The sequence below is a fragment of the Rhinatrema bivittatum genome, chromosome 4 (genome assembly GCF_901001135.1).
Source record: "Rhinatrema bivittatum chromosome 4, aRhiBiv1.1, whole genome shotgun sequence".
NCBI classification, from domain to species: domain Eukaryota; kingdom Metazoa; phylum Chordata; class Amphibia; order Gymnophiona; family Rhinatrematidae; genus Rhinatrema; species Rhinatrema bivittatum.
The window spans coordinates 227,049,888-227,066,250 of NC_042618.1; the positions used below are offsets into that span (position 1 = coordinate 227,049,888).

General features: G+C 40.9%; 1 protein-coding gene across 1 annotated transcript in view; it reads right to left on the reverse strand.

The window, feature by feature from the left end:
- The window catches only part of LRP6 (LDL receptor related protein 6), a 334,641-nt gene that overhangs the window by 154,245 nt on the left and 164,033 nt on the right, over positions 1–16,363 (reverse strand). Inside the window, exons 5-6 of the mRNA XM_029599796.1 lie at positions 13,856–13,987; positions 1,382–1,778 (exon numbers count right to left, since the gene is read on the reverse strand). Coding sequence (XP_029455656.1) covers positions 1,382–1,778; positions 13,856–13,987 — 529 coding nt within the window. The remainder of the gene's footprint in view (positions 1–1,381; positions 1,779–13,855; positions 13,988–16,363) is intronic.

A 16,363-nucleotide genomic window follows, 5' to 3' on the forward strand; every position in this document is an offset into this window, starting at 1 on the left:
ACATAGTGTCACCTCTCCACCAATTTCATTCATTCTATTTCAATATAATTTGTACCCTATCACAGTGTCCCATTGATTATCCTCCTTCCACCAGGTCTCTGTGATGTCAATTATATCAACCTCTTCATCCAGTGCTATTCTCTTCCATCTTATTCTTTTTTTAAGACTTCTAACATTTATATATAAACATTTCAAACTATGTTTTTTGTTTGTATTATTTGCTCATCAATTGACAAGGGTAATTTGGAATCTTTCTACTCTTTACTCAAAGACACCTTGTCCACTTTGCATTTACTGCAACCTCTCTTCTGGAATGCTAATTTCCCTGTTCTCTTAGTATCCTTCAAAGATATATCATTCTGAACTGTGTGATTCTGAGAGACTATTGGCTTTCCCCCATTATCTAATTTAAAAGCTGTGCTATCTCCTTTTTAAAGGTTAGTGCCAGCTGCCTGGTTCCACTTTAGTTAAGATGGAGCCCATCCTTTTGGAAAAGGCACTCCCCTTCCCCAAAATGATGCCCAGTTCTTAAACCTAAAACCCTTTTCCCTGCACCATTGCCTCATCCACGCAATGAGACTCTGGAGCTCTGCCTGGCTCTGAGGTCTTGCAAGTGGAACAGGGAGAGCACGTGTGAGTGCTACCCTGGAGGCTCTGGATTTCAATTTTCTACCTAACATCCTAAATTTGGCTTCCATAACTTCCCCTCCTACACTCTCCTATGTCACTGATACAGACACGTACCAAGACAGCCAAGCTCCGCCCCAACACTATCTAAAATACAACCCATGTGATGCATGAGGTCCGCCACCTTCACACCAGACAGGCAAGTTACCAAGCAATCTTCACATCCACCAGCCACCCATCTATCAATCATCCTAATAACTGAATCACCAACTACAACAGCCGTCCTAACTCTTCCCTCCTGGGAATATTACATCACCTTGAGAGTAGGGTCCTAGCTACAGGTTTATTTCCTGCCTCATCAAGGTGATGTTCTCCTTCCATGTGATCTCTCCTCCAAGGCAGCAAAGGGACTGCCAGATTGGAGATGGGACTTCTCTACAATGTCCCTGATGGTCTCCTCTATATAGCTCTGTCTCCCTTAGCTCCATATACATTGGAGAGATTTTGAAATTCACCGAACTCAGGTAATACAAAAATAAAATAGAATGATAACCAAAAGGCAAACAGTCCAGTCCACAGAGAACATATTTATGAAAGTCCAAAACTGAACATGTTACTGTAGTTAATTTCATGGTTTTCAGTTGAATGGGACTAAAACACACGACCATGGAGAAAAGCATGGATCCACTGGAAGGAAAGGCACAAGAGTTTGGAGATGGGACACTGCAGAATTCCATCAGAAATAGCTGCTTACCCAGTGACAGGATCCAGCACTATGGCACGGGGTTCATCCAAGTCTTCAGAGATCAAAATCTTTCGCATGGTCCCATTGAGTCGTGTCACTTCAATGCGATCAGTTCCAGTGTCTGTCCAGTATAGGTTCCGGGCTATCCAGTCTACTGCAATGCCATCAGGATGAGCGACTTGCGCTGTAACAATGAACTGGCTGCCAGATCCGTCAATGAAAGAGCGGCGAATAGCCTTGACTTCATCATCAGTCCAATAAATGTACCCTTCCACTGGATCATAATCAATGGCAATAGCATGGCGGATATCATCCAACTGCAAAACAATGTCTGTAAAATCTGGTGTGTCTAAGGAAATGCGCCTCAAGTCTGTCCGGCGGGCAAGAAGCAGCAATTCTGTGGCACCTATACAAAGAGAACAGAGATAGTAAATATATATAATTGATTAATTAGAGAATACTGTATTACCATTTGGAGATTGTAGTCTGTCAAGAGGGACTGTTATATGCAACTGGATCTTGAAACTATTCAGAAATGGGGTTTTCTATGCTGGATCCCAATGCTGTGTTAATTGCAAATTTTGTTTCGATTGTAAGCTGGTCTTATGCTTCTGTTCATTTAAATTTATTGTAATCCACTTTGAGAGCAATTTTGGGAAAAGGAATATCAAATGTTCATAAATAAAATAAAATGATTCTGATATTACATACAAGAACAATAGTGTGATGTTGCCAAGGCACAGTTAGTGGAAGCAGCAGCATGCATTTCTATAAACTATATGGCAATAAAAATACAGCTGTACTAACCATACTATGGTGGTAAGTATAGGCAGTGTTGTGGATCACTGCATATTATAAATCAACCATAAGCTTATTAATATTTTGGTGGAGTTTGCATGTGTACCAGTTTAAGCAGACATGAACCAGTCTGGAAAATCCTGACAACAAATTATCAAGTAATACAGAGCTGCAAAGTATTTAGGACATAATGGGCAAAATACAGTGTCATAGGATGGCTGAAAAGGGTTATTTCTAGTAAGGAAAACAAGTAGAAATCACCACTGTACAATGCTTTAAGTTACCTGGAAAGTATGACAGTTTAAAGTAAACCAAACAGTTCAAAGTTTATAAATATAAAGGAACTGATACATCTATACATATAATACTTTTTTCTGTTACTCACCTTACCTAAAGAACTCAAAGAGGTTCACAACAATTTAAAAAAACAAAAACAAAACAAAAACAAAAACCAACCAACATTTTCATCCCGTGGTGTCTGTTGCTAACTGCCAGGGTGAACATGCATATGCAAATGCATATGCACTTTACAACAGCCACTAGCCAGGAAATTAGAAAATTAAAATAAAAAATGTGGATCTGTGTTGCAGTGCCTCTTCTTGCCTATTTCGGAGAGTAGGTCAGGCTGAGGTGGGGGTAGATAGTGTGCTAGGGTCAGGCTGGGGAGGAGGGATCATTGTATGCTGAGTCAAACTGGGAGAGGGGGTCAAAGTGATTAGGAGTCTCCAGGGAGTTAACATGTTTCAGCCTAATATACAGGCCGATACAGTACAGTGCGCTCCGACAGAGCGCACTGTTAGCCTGCTCTTGGACGCGTGTTTTCCCTTACCCCTTATTCAGTAAAGGGAGGAAAAAGCATGTCCAACCCGCGGCACCTAATAGTGCCCTCAACATACAAATTATGATTGGGACTGTTTAAGATAGACAGAACAAGTAGACCTAGAGGGAATACATAAATACTGAACAGATTTTTTTTAAAACAGTTTCCCAGGCTCTAAAATAATCTGGTGGTAGGAGACCAAGATGGCCGCCGATTGAGTAGCAGGGAGGAGAAGTCTCTCTCCAACCTACGTTTTTCTTTTCAACTTTCCTGGCTTATTACCTACAAAACATGCCTCATTCGAAACGAAAGGCGAAAGTTAAAGAATCTTCTCAATCTGAGGTTTCGTCGGAGTTGGTGCAGCAGAGTATTGAGCAATTTCTCTTCTCCACGCCAAAACCAGGAGGCGAGGCCGCGGTGGGGGTTGGAGCAGAGTGAACCCCAGCCCTCTTGGCCAATGAAATCTCACTAAGCCCAAGAGCACCTAGAATGCTGACCCCTCCCTCCGGAATACCGATGGTATGTGGGAATACCTTAATTTCTTCTCCTCCTCAAGAGAGGGGAAGGATTAAATACTCTGATACAGGGCAAACGCCGTTTTTGAATTCTGTACCTTCAGCAAATTCTGTGGGGTTGGAATTTGTTGATACTTCTATGAAGAATCAAAAGGAGATGTTAAGAGCTATTACAAGAGGGGTCTAAAGGCTTTAATATCCTACAGAGTGAAGGAGGAGAGGATTCAGAAATTAAATTTATGCAATTTAAAATAAGAAAACCTGCAATAATAATATTGGACAGTGTATGGGAAGTATTGGCCTCATAGGGAACAGATACAAATAAATGAATATTAGCCATGGAAAGTTTGATTACTGCGCAAGATTCAAGCTCTGGAAGCTAAGTTTGTTTCTTATGAAAAAATACAACAAGGTTTGGTACATTTTGAAATAATTGCCTCTTAAGAAAATTGAGAATATAGAAAACACAAGAAGAAGCTTGAATTTAAGGGTTCTCAACTTCCCGGTGCTTAAATCTATACCACCTATAGATTTCTTTAAAAGTTATATTGTAAAAGTTTTGAAGATCTCAGCTGATGCAATGTCCCTTATAACAAAGGCTTATTATTTACCACGAGAAGAGAGAGAAACTGTGGGAATAGTGGCTCAGGAGCAACATAATATGGATATCACTGATTTGCTGGAACTTTCTCAAGAGACAGATCTCTCAATGGGGAACTTCGTTAATTTCTTTTGCCTTCATGAGTGAAAGGAAAACGGTACTAAGAGTTTTCCTGCAAAATAGGAATATTACTTTTCATGGAAAACAGATTTGGATTTACCCCAATGTGACAAGAGTTACGCAAGAACGACGAAGGAAATTTTTGTCTATGAGAACTGAAGTTCTTACTCGTGGTGGTCAATTTCTACTACGTTATCCGTGTAAATGTTTAGTGAAACCTCTTGGGACTAATTATATGTTTTTGAACCATCCCAGTTAAGTGCTTTTCTGGACACTCACTCCTAAAATGGTCACTCATGCAGTCTTAGTAATAAGAAGTGACATAGCCTTCTCTCAATCTTCTTTTTCTTTTTATGTATTTCATGATATGATTCGCTCTTATACTGCTCTTGGTCTCCCCCAAATACTTCATCATTATTTCAAGAATGTCAATAATTATAATACTCAAAAATGAAAAACAACTGTATTACAGTGGTGTACACTCAAATCCTTGTAACACAAAAACACCCACGTGAAAAAAGGCTGTCAGAAATCAAGCTGAAGCCGTTACTAGCATCTCATGCAGAGAGACAGTGATCTAAAACACCGCATTGCCTTCCCACCCCTGAAGAAGCCATCGAAACACGCATCATGTTGGGTCGGGCTGGTGTTCTTACAAACTGTCGAGATAAGTTCAGATTAAAACTCTGCTTTTCTGCACAATTATGATTGCTTAACTAAGTGGTTACTAATGATTATGAATTGTAGGAGCAGCATAGTCTATAAAAGTTGGGAGTGACATGCAAAGCAGTACACAAATATACTGCATACCCCACACTTGAGGCGTTCTGAATATAGCCCGAGTGAATTATATGAGGTTTCCACATAGCAACAATATATATTCAGCATTTTTCACGTGGGTGTTTTTGTGTTACAATAATTATAATACTACATCATATGTGGTAAAAATCTGTAGTTTTTTCTTTTGTATTTTCCGTGACATTCTTTTTACTGGTGCAAGTTATCTTGTGTTAATTGTAAATGCAATTAAAAATAAAATTATAAAAAATAAATAATCTGTTGGTGCGATTCATTTAAGTCCAATTCAGTAAGGGAACAAAGTTACACTTTCTTAGCTGATAAACGGCAAAGGAATAACACATCAAAATTAACCATGGGTGTCTACAATACAACATGCTGACAAATGCTTTTAATTAGTTTGAGTACATAACAGAGGACATTCTCAATGTTAAACAATATGCAATTCTCTCAGTCCACATGTATAAAATAGTAAGTAGTGTGCCTTTTAGAAGATGCTATCTTTAATTTCCTGTTTTACAAAGTTGATTGTAACAGACAGGATCAAGAACATAAGAACATGCCATACTGGGTCAGACCAAGGGTCCACAAGCCCAGCATCCTGTTTTCAACAGTGGCCAATCCAGGTTATAAGTACCTGGCAGGTACCCAAAAACTAAGTCTATCCCATGCTATTGATGCCAGTGATAGCAGTGGCTATTCTCTAAGACAACATGATTAATAGAGGTAATGGACTTCTCCTCCAAGAACTTATACAAACCTTTTTTAAACCCAGCTACACTAACTGCACATCCCCTGGCAACAAATTCCAGAGTTTAATTGTGCGTTGAGTGAAAAAGAACTCTCTCTGATTAGTTTTAAATGTGCTACGTGCTAACGTCATGGAATTCTCCCTAGCCCTATTATCCAAAAGAGTAAATAACCAATTTACATTTACCCGTTCTAGACCTCTCAATTTTAAAGACCTCTATCATATCCTGCCTCAGCTGTCTCTTCTCCAAGCTGAACAGTCCTAACCTCTTTAGTCTTTCCTCATAGGGGAGCTGTTCCATCCCCTTTATCATTTTGGTCGCCATTCTCTGTCCTTTCTCCATCGCAACAATATTTTTTGAGATGCGGCGACCAGAATTGTACACAGTATTCAAGGTGTAGTCTCACCATGGTGCAATACAGAGGAATTATGACATTTTCCGTTTTATTCACCATTCCTTTCCTAATAATGCCTAACATTCTGTTTGCTTTTCTGATTGCCGCAGCACACTGAGCTGAAAATTTCAATGTATTATCCACTATGACGCCTAGATCTCTTTCCTGCGTGGTAGCTCCTAATATGGAACCTAACATCGTGTAAATATAGCATGGGTTATTTTCCCTATATGCATCACCTTGCACTTATCCACATTAAATTTCATCTGCCATTTGGAAGACCAATCTTCCAGTCTTGGAAAATCCTCCTGCAATTTATCACAATCCGCCTACAATTTAACTACTCTGAATAATTTTGTATCATCTGCAAATTTGATTACCTCACACATCATATTCCTTTCCAGATCATTTATAAATATATTAAGAAGCACAGGTCCTAGTACAGATCCCCGAGGCACTCCACTACCACCCCCTCCACTGAGAAAATTGTCCATTTAATCCTACTCTGTTTCCTGTCATAACCAGTTTGCAATCCATGAAAGGACATCATCACCTATCCCATGACTTTTTACTTTTCCTAGAAACCTCTCATGAGGAACTTTGTCAAATGCCTTCTGAAAAGCCAAATACACTACATCTACCGGTTCACCTTTATCTACATGTTTATTAACCCCTTCAAAAAAGTGAAGATTTGTGAGGCAAGACTTGCTTGGGTAAAGCCATGCTGACTTTGTTCCATTAAACCATGCCTTTCTATATGTTCTGTGATTTTGATATTTAGAACACTTTCCACTATTTTTCCTGGCACTGAAGTCAGGTTAGCTGGTCTGTAGTTTCCCAGATCGCCCCTGGAGCCCTTTTCAAATATTGGGGTTACATTGGGTACAATGGATGATTTTAATGCTAGGTTACAAATTTTTACTAATAGATCTGAAATTTCATTTGAGTTCCTTCAGAACCCTGGGGTGTATACCATCTGGTCCAGGTGATTAACTACTTTTCAGTTTGTCAATCAGGCCCTACACATCTTCTAGGTTTCCGTGATTTGGTTCAGTCCATCTGAATGATTACCCATGAAAACCTTCTCCGGAACGGGTATCTCCCCAACATCCTCTTCAGTAAAAACCAAAACAAAGAAATAGTTTAATCTTTCCGCAATGGCCTAAGCTTCACCTATTACTACATAACAAAACCATGAGCACAGGAGCTCAAAACCAAGATTACAAAAGGAAGTGTTGAGACCAGACAAATACAAATTTTATTTATATTCCGGCTTTCATGACACTTCAAAGAGAATTATACAGTCAGGTAGTGTAGATATTTCCCTGTCCCCAGAGGGGTTTACAAGCATTTTTCCCCATAGACACAGAATGGGAGAAAAGCCTTACTAAATCAGGCCTTTTATATGTACCTGAGGCAATGGAGGTTGAGGTGACTTGCCCCAAGTTGTAAGGAGTATCAGCAGGATTTGAACCCTGGCTTCCCTGGTTCACATCCTGCTGCTCTAACCACTAGATTACTCCTCTGCTCTAAAGAGGATCCTGGCAACACAGACACACCATACTAAAGATTTTAGTTGGCTAATGATTTCCAAAGCAGCTGAAAAAATCCTTGATGGGGGATTTTAACTCTGTTAAGGGAATGCTAACCAGTCTCACAGGGTAGCAATGGAGATGTGAGCTTTATAATAAAGCTTTGGCGTGACTTCATGTTGTGTCTTAGTCAATTTGTATTTAAGGAGCCTCAGTGTGGAAGAAGAGTTCCAGAGATACCCAGATAACTTTGCAGCTCACTGGCCTACTGGATATGGACCCCCTCTATATCTCGTCCAGTTTCTCTTTCCATGTCAGAGACTCCCTTGCTTTAAAAGACATGATGGAGGAGGATCGCCTGGCACAGTCTGCCTGCTTTTATTCTTGAAAAGAAATGTATATTTTATTTCTAACACTTCAACACACACAGCTCCTGGAGATTATTTGCACTCTTGCACTGGAAGTCTAATGCATAAATTTAATTTTTTGCTAGAGGCCATTCTCTATTGCATAAATGTTTGTATATTCTTAGTAATTATTCCCATCTAGTGAGAGGAATATCCGAAAAAAGCAGATTAAATCACTACTTTTTCTAAATCTTAAAAATAAATATTGCATTAAAAAATATAACAAGATTATTATTGGGTGTAGTCATTTGTCAGTTTTACACTATCCTATTATAACTAGAAGGGTGTCTAAAAAAAAAATTTAAAAAAAAATCAATTTACTGGATTTCAGACATTACAAAAGCATTGGTTGTCATGGGAACTTATTTGCGAGATGTAAGCCAGAGGTCACCTTAGACTTCCAGGATCATAAATCAATATAAAATTGTGACAAAAACTAAGCATGCAAATTATATTGCCACAAACAAATCCCAAATCCCCAGTCTCACTCTTCACTGCAACCCCATAAAATGCAAATTATATTAAGAAGCCAGTCAGTGCCCTCTGTAATTTATCATATGAATTCATTATCAAGTTTACTGTTCTGACATTGTTCATTGCAACCACATAAAATTCTTACCAGCACCTTGAAGACATTTTGCACTGCAATGTTATCACTCAGTCAATATAAAAACAGATGTCCACTCTTTGTGAGATTACAGCATGCAGGCGACCAGCAGCAGAACTCATTTACAGGCCCATTAGCTTGGAACATATTACCATATGCTTTACAGGAAGAGCAAGACTACTTTTATTTTAGAAAGAAGGTGAAGGCCTTACTTTTTAAGCAGGTGTATATTAATTAGCTCGTATAAGAGGGTTTAATTCACAATTTTTATAAAACTTCTATTTTTCTATTTCTGTGATGTTTATGCTATAAAGTCTGTTGATGCACAGTTATGAATGTTTGCTATGTAATCCGTACTGGACAACTGTATTAGAATTTGTGGAATACAAGTATATACAAATAAAATACAAATAAACCCAACTTTCTCATAGTCGACAAACCCAACTTTTTTGGAAATTTACTACAATGTCTTGACATGCAAATTAACCTATATTAGCATACACTATACCAGCGGTTCTCAACCGGTGCGTCGCGACACACTAGTGTGTCGCCAAGCACCGCCAGGTGTGTCGCGTGGCTCCCGGTCCCTCCCGCTGCTCGTTCTTCCCTGCTGCCGTTGCCGCCGGGCTATCAGCACGTTCAAGCCCAGCGGGAACGGCAGCGGTGCAAAAAAAACCAAAAAAAAACTGTGGCATCCGCGGCTGGCCTTTTCTTCTTCCCGCGCCTGCATTCCCCCCCCCCCCCCGGACCCGGAACAGGAAGTGGTGCGCGGGAAGAAGAAAGGCCGTGCCGCAAGAGAACCCACGCCTCACGCGCCATCACTGCACACAAGGGGAAGCGCTGCTGCGGCCGTATGGCCAACCGGTCTTCCTGTTCGGGGGGGGGGGGGGGGGGGGGAGCGGAAGCGCCGCGCGCAGCTTCCGCTTCCTCCCCCCAGAGCAGGAAGATCAGCTGGCCTCTCCTGCTGCCACCGGCCTCCTGCTATCTTTGGGCATCGGGCGGTATGGTCCGCCGATCTTCCTGTCGGGGGGGGGGGGGGGGGGAGGGAGGAAGCGGACGTTGTGCGCTGCGCTTCCGCTACCCCCCCCCCCCCCCCGACAGGAAGTTCGGACGCCCGAAGATAGCAGGAGTACGGTGGCAGCAGGAGAGGCCAGCTGATCTTCCTGCTCTGGGGGAGAAAGCGGAAGGGAAAGGAGAGCGCAGCATGAGCCTCCCGCGATCGATGGAATTCTTCCTTCTTGGCCTGCGGGGGCTGGAGGAGGAGGAGCAGCTACCATTTGTGCTCGTGGGGGGGGGGGGGGGGGGAGAGGAAGTGAGTGATAGAAAGAGAGAGAAACAGCCAGCCAGCCTGTGTGTAAGTGAGAGTATGTGTGTGATTGAGAGAAACTGGTCAGAGAGCTGATGTATGTGTATATGTGAGAGACAATGAAAGTGACTGCTCAAGGAGATGACTGATGTGTATGTGAGACAGTCAGGGATGTGTGTGTGTGTGTGTGAGTGTGTGAGAGAGAGAGAGAAAGCATGGAAGTGAGAAATCTGGGTATGTGAGAAAGCATGGGACTAAGAAGCCTGGTGTTGTGGGGGTGTATGTGAAAGAAAGCATGGGAGTGAGAAGCCTGATTATGTGAGAGAGAGCATGGGAGTGGGAAGCCTGTGTGTGTGCATGTATATGAGAGAGACTGGTTGGTAAGGTGACGGTGTGACTGGTGTGTATGTGAATGTGAGAGAGAGAATGTGATTCAGGGAATGAGAAGCCTGTGCACGGGGAGAGCGAGCATGGAAATGAGAGAGAGACTGGGTGTGTGTGTGTGTGTGTGTGTAACAGAGAAAGTGATTATGGGAATGAGAAGCCTGTGCATGTGAAGAGAGTGAGCATGGGAGTGAGAACCTGGGTGTGTGTGAGACACAGCATGGGAGGGAGAAGCCTGTGTATGTAAGACAGAACATGGAAGTGGGAAGCCTGTGTGTGTGTGTATGCATGAGAGAGATCAGGTGACGGGTGTGTGAGAGAGAGAGAGAGAGAGAGAAAGTGATTATGGGAATGAGAAGCCTGTGCAGGTGAAGAGTGGGCATGGGAGTGAGAAACCTGTGTGTGTGTGAGACACAGCATGGGAGTGAGAAGCCTGTATATCTGAAAGAGAACATGAGAGTGGGAAGCCTATGTGTGTGTGTATATGCATGAGAGAGATCAGGTGACTGGTGTGTGTGTGTGTATGTGGGAGAGAAAGAAAGTGATTATGGGAATGAGAAGCCTGTGCATGTGGAGAGAACAAGCATGGGAGTGAGAGACTGGTGAGTGTATGTGAGAAAGAGAAAGTGATTATGAGAGTGAGAAGCCCATATATGTAAGTGGAACACGGGAGTGGGAAGCCTGTGTGTGTGTGTATGGCATGAGAGAAACTGTTCAGGAAGGTGACTGGTGTGTTTGTCAAAGACTGGGAGATGATTGGTGTGTGAGAGACAGAAACTGGTCATGGGGGCATGACTGGTATGGTGTGTGTGTGTGTGTGAGAGAGACATGGGCCCTAAGGAAGAGGACCATGAGTATAGAGCTTAGCCACTACTGCTGCTTCTGGTGTGTGCTACAGCCTGCATGGAAGAGGAGTAGGAGAGCTGCTGGAGGGGGTAAGTAAAGGTGGCTTTTTAAGTTTATTTTTCTTGATTGACTGCTATTTTAATTATTTAATATTATGTGATGTGTCTGCTTTTTTTGAAATATTTTATTGGTGTTTGGAGAATTTTTAAGTTTTTATGAGTTTTTAATTGTTGGATGTTATTCTGTTCATAGTTGTTGTGAAACATTTATTCTGCTTATTAGTATAGTTTTACAATTATTTCTGTGTGGGGATCTATAGCTGCTTGCTAGTTCTGTTTTCCTAATAAGAGGTGTATTGGTTTTTAGGGCCTGATTTAATATTTGTAGTGTTGCCTTTTCATAGATAGGGTTGCTCCTGTTTGAGTGTATTCCATAATACAGGTGTAACTGTGTGTGGATTAGTTTATGTGCATTACTACAGATCCTGGGAGTATGTTAGGTCGGTTCTGTGTCTGTTACAGAGATATTTTACTAGCATGTAAGTGTTTTATCAGTCTTATTTGTTGCGTTTTCTCAAGAGGACATGCATTGGTGGTAAACTGCTGTCTTTTCATAAGTAGGGCTATTGAGCCTGAAAGTAGAAGGAGTTTGAGTTGCTGTTACTGAGATGACACCAGAACCAGAATATCTTTTTTGTAGAGTGAGTTGAATGGGGAATGTCATAATTCTGCTTTACATCCATTATTGTGGATCAGGGGGGTTCCCGTGGATGCAAACTGTACATTTACATCTAGCCCTGTGACGATCATGGGTCAGTGTGTCACGCATGTGAGAACCATCTGTCAGGTGTGTCCCGACAGAAAAAAGGTTGAGAACCACTGCACTATACTACAATCTAATCACAAGCAAACAGTAAGCTTCTATTCCCTGACCATTACACATAACCCTATCATCGTGCATGTCTTATTCTTCAAACCCTCCGCTCTCAGATACTTCTAACTGTAGCCATATCAGTCTGCAAATAACTTCCTCCCCTTTCCTAATATTCCTTGCGCAACATGACATGCAGTCTTCTATAAATGTGCATATTCTAATTTTGTTGCACTATTGCCAGGCACATCAGCATTTGAATACATATGAAGCTTTTCCATTTCTTGCAGCCGTTTTTCATCATCGGAAAACTCCTTTAAGGTCAGGCTGTGGCAGTCAAAACTGTAGCCTACAACAGAATGGCTACAGCATCATGACAACAGCACTAAAGACCATTTTTTTTCCTTTGTATTTTCTTCATTTACTCCTGGAGGAATTCTGTTTTGTAGAATTTGTGCAGAATTCTTCATTTGACCCATAAAATTAGATACAAGGACCAGGAAGCAGCAGCCTGAATGAGAGGAGTAGACTGCAAGCTTGTGGGAAGGTAGCAGAGAGCTGGGGATCTTGCTAAAGAGGGGATGGCAGACAGAGAAAGTAGGGGGATCTTGCTGCTGTGAGGGAAGAAAACTGGGAGAAGGGGAGTTCTTTTTCTGCCTTCCCGGAAGTCAGACAAAGAACTAGGAGTCTTGAAGGAAGAAAACTTGGGGGGAGGAGGGGGAAGACAAAGAAAGAGCTGAAGAGGGGTCCAATCCTTGTATAGGGCAGAGAGAGAGAGAATTGAAGGTCTTGCTGGGGCAGATCAAGCCTGGAGGGAAGTGAGAAAGCTGGTGGTATTTTTAGGGAGAGAGAATTGGTGGGAGGGGAGAGGTTCTATGTCTGGATTGAGGGACAGAGTAATCTGAGGGTCTTCATAGGGAAAGTGAGAGAGAGGGAACGGGGAAGTGGGGTTTGAGCAAGATGTTGCAGAGAGAAAGCTGGTGGGGGGGGGAAGGGATAGGAGTGGGATCAACCCTGGGAGAAGGGGGAAGTAGCTAGCAAACTGAGGGACTGACCCTACCAAGGGGAGGAGAGATCAAGCATAAGGACTGGATTCAAAGCTAGAAATGGTTGTTGAGCTTAGAGGAGGGTGAGAGCAACTTGGAGGGGCCAGGCCTTATGATGGCAACATTCTGCACAAATGTAAAAAAAAAATCTGCATCTTTCAGAAATACTTTTCTGTATTGCAATAAAACTATTATTCAAAGACAGTGACGTGTGAAAGAACTCTCTCTGTGGTTTCCCCATTTCCACTGGGATGTTTTGTGCAGTTCTTGCCTGCGCACACCTTAAGGCTTACCTCTACCTCCCATATCTTTTCTAGCAGGTTAATAAAGCTGTGCATACAAGCTTAGGTATTTTGGAACAGAGGAGTCTGCAACACTACTCATTTACCAATTACTTCAAAAACCACTCCTGAATCAAGTCTGGCTGTGCTCCCTCACCCCCCCCCCCCCCCTTTGTGACAAATTAGTCAGTCTCATTTAAATAGTATGCCTTGGGAAGCAAAAATGAAGCCTTGAAAATTGTAAAGGTCAATACTCCTATACCACACTTTCCTCAAAAGGAGAAGCAATACAGATTTCTATGTTACTTTGTGTGTATCCACTTAGCCAAAAAGCATTCACTTTTGTTCCAGCACAATTTTTTATTTTTTTTACACATTCCTTAAAAAATATTAAAGTAAAACTCACCATCTTTGCAGGTTTTTCCATTGTCTAGAAGTTGCACTCCTGTAGGACAAGCGCATTGATAAAAAGGCTTGGTGGGTGACATCAAACACAAATGTGAACAGCCGCCATTATGAGCACCACATGGGTTTGAAGCTGATCAACACAAAAATTCACAACCTGATTAATGTTTTTAGAAACAAACTCATTGCATAATAAAGACATTTTAAAATATTTATATTCCACCTGTATAGAAACTTCCCTGCTAGGTGGATCACAATTATAAAAATGCACTATCATAAAAATTCACACAGATACCATTAATAAAACAAATACTGACCAAACTTTAACACTAATTTTACAGTAGTAACATACATCCCTTGACCATCCTGTACATCACTTGCTTTGTAGATTTTTAAATGCTATAATGAACAGGTGAGCCTTCAACTGTTTCCTGAAAATCCTAATGTCATCAATTGCTCACAAAGAGTGTGGTAGCGTATTCCATAATATAGGACTAACTGTATAAAAAGCCTGTGATCATGTTTCTTGTAAATGGGCTACTTCAATTGTGGGGACAACAAGAACTTTTTTTCCTTGAGACCACAGGGCGTGGTTACTAATACTGAGAGTTATCAAATCAGCAAAGTAAGGTCTGTTCATTGTTATGACCTTAAAAATTAGGACTAAGATCTTAAATTCAATACAGATCTTCACTGAGAGCCAATGTCCTCCTTCTAATAGCGGTGAAGCATGCTCCCAGCGTTTTCTTCCGAAAACAAGTCAAGCTGCTGAGTTCTGAAGCACTTCTAAGGCTCGTGTATTAGCAGAAGGTAATCCTATTAATAAGGAACTGCAATAATCTCTGAATAGTACAAAGGTTTGGACTACTGTTCTAAAATCATCTTTTTTTCCAAGATATACCAAAGATGTCTCAATCTTAATTTGTAGGAGCCCGACATTATAATTTGCTGAATATGGTCCTTAATAATCTAAAACTCTGGGGATAGTGGTATTCACAGATTCACAATTATATCTCTGTATGGGCGCACTTGAGATTCCCAACCTTAAAGTACCTGGCTAATAAACTTATCGATTTTTTCTGGCTTTCTAATCCGAATCAGAAAGCAGAACCAATGAAACTGATAAACTCGCTAAGTGCACAAGCCAATGCAGTTGTAGGCTGTAGCTAAAAAGCACTCATTTTTTCTCTCTCAAAAACAGAGAATTAAAATTTAGGGCCTGATTTACTAAAGGATTTTTATTCCCCACAGATATGAAACGGGCATAAAAAGTCTTAATAAATGTGACCCTTAGTTTACATTGTCACCCCAGTCGGGCTACTTCAGAATCTTAATAAAGCCAAGGATGAAAATCCAAAAAGTAAAACAAAATGAGATTAATCTTACCAATCAAGCCAATTTCATTAAACTTCTGCAACAAATTGTTTAACAGATTTCTATTAGCCAGGTTACTACTGGTTTTCATTCAAGAATAATGTGGAGTTTACCATTCTCAATTCCTATTATATTAGCTCTCATATCGGTCAGGACCTTCAGGTACTACTACTCAGCGAGTATGACAGAGACCAGCAGCTTATAAACAAGAAATTGCACCAAAGCACCCCCCTTTTCCTCCACTTCCTTCTCCAACAATCATTTCTGCCCAGTCTGAGCCCTTCTCCCTCTTTTCATGACCTCAAATACTTGTGTTCTTTACCATCAAGAGCATCTATTTACTACACTGATCAGAAGGTCCTGTATAGGCAAGCAAAATACATACAACATTTATGGGAGGGTCAGTCCTAGCTTCTGCAGGAGTTAACAGAACAGGAACAGAAAGTAATAAAAATCCTTAATGCATTAACTCAGTTATGACAACTAGGACTTTGTATAGCAAGCTTGTCTCTCAAAAGACTCAGGTGAAGCCCATTTGTCCATTCTGTAGAGTTTCATAAAGGTGGAATCCACTATTACTGCTTTGCTGCTTCTTCTATAGTGGCATAAGCTTATTCAGTGTACAAAGTAGAGATGGTTAGTTGAGGGCACAGAGAAATCATTGATGAGTTCAATGGGCTTTCTGCCGAAATTGGTAATACAAAATCTAATCCAATTTAAAATGAACCCTATTGATTAGCACTATGCAAGATGATTATTCAGATTTCCTGAAAATCTTCATATTTTCCAGATATTATTTTAATGCCCTCTTGTGATGCACAGCATGAAGTGTCAGCCCTTTAAAAATCAATTTCTTGATTTATGTTGAAAGGAAAACTAACCTTAGGAACAAAACCTGAAAAAAGGTTTTACCATTATGAGAGACTAAATGCTCAGTAGAATCTATATGGGTAGAAATCCCATGTGTGTTGGGTAAGAGTATAGTGATAGGAGTATACTACCATCCACCTGGCCAAAATGGTCAGACAGATAATGAAATGCTAAGAGAAATCAGGGAAGCTAACCAATTTGGCAATGCAGTAATAATGGGATATTTCAATTACCCTAATATTGACTGGGTAAATGTAATACCAGG